The sequence below is a fragment of the Grampus griseus genome, assembly GCF_964374135.1.
Source record: "Grampus griseus genome assembly, chromosome: 20".
NCBI lineage: Eukaryota > Metazoa > Chordata > Mammalia > Artiodactyla > Delphinidae > Grampus > Grampus griseus.
Window position 1 is genome coordinate 32,931,092 of NC_139014.1, and position 882 is coordinate 32,931,973.

The following is an 882-nucleotide window of genomic DNA, read 5'->3' on the forward strand; positions in this document are numbered from 1 at the left end:
ATGTCTCTTTTTCTCTTTCTCTCTCTGTATAGGTGAGTTGATGAGACAGTTTCTGTGCTTTGGTGGCTGCAGTATTAACAGAAGAGCTTAAGTTATTAAACCAGGCAGCTTTAATCTGTGAGGTCTCCTGAAGCAGTGAGGATTAATGTATTTTTATTGCAGAGCCAATGTAGCTATTCCATCGAGCCAGGGTTTGCTTCCAGCAACCATCAAACTGGCCCCACTGCCTTTCTCTAGACCCACTTCCCAACCGTGAGGGATGCGATGGAATTTTACCTGGAGATTGACCCTGTCACCTTGAACCTGATCATCCTAGTTGCGAGCTACGTCATCTTGCTCCTGGTTTTCCTCATCTCCTGCGTGCTGTATGACTGCCGAGGCAAGGACCCCAGTAAGGAGTATGCTCCTGAGGCCACCCTGGACGCTCAGTCCTCCATCCACCTGGTGGTAATGCAGCAAAGTGTTCCGCGGGCCCACTGGGCAAGGGGCCCTGGCCTTCATTTTGGGAATCGTGCTCCACTAGGGAAGAAAAGCACAATGGTGTGAGACTGGCTGAAGGATACTGGGGAGAGAGCACTAGACATTCTGGACAAAACTTTCCCCACATGGCTACAATTCTCTCGGCACATAGGTCCTGCTTGGCTATGTAAGTGGGAGCTCTGCCTTCCTTTCTGCTTTCTTGTCATCCTCCTTGAGGGTGAAGCAACTGTTTAAGGTAAGAAGCCCACGGCAACCTTTGGTCAAGGTCTCCAGATGCAAAATCTCAGCAATACTATTGCTTAGTGAAGCTGGTTACAAGTACATTCCTGATGAAGCTCTCCTTGCAACTTCTAGGAGAGATTGACATTTGAGAAAGGGTTGAAAGAAGAGAGTGCAATGGTA

The 882-nt window shown here is 48.5% G+C and overlaps 1 protein-coding gene across 1 annotated transcript; it reads left to right on the top strand.

Moving 5' to 3' along the window:
* Positions 1-264: 264 nt before the first annotated feature.
* SMIM36 (small integral membrane protein 36) lies at positions 265-546 on the top strand (the record flags this gene model as incomplete). The annotated part of the gene is made up of 1 exon (XM_082680002.1): positions 265-546. The coding sequence occupies one exon, from the start codon at positions 265-267 to the stop codon at positions 544-546; it is 282 nt and encodes a 93-aa protein (XP_082536128.1).
* Positions 547-882: the final 336 nt, after the last annotated feature.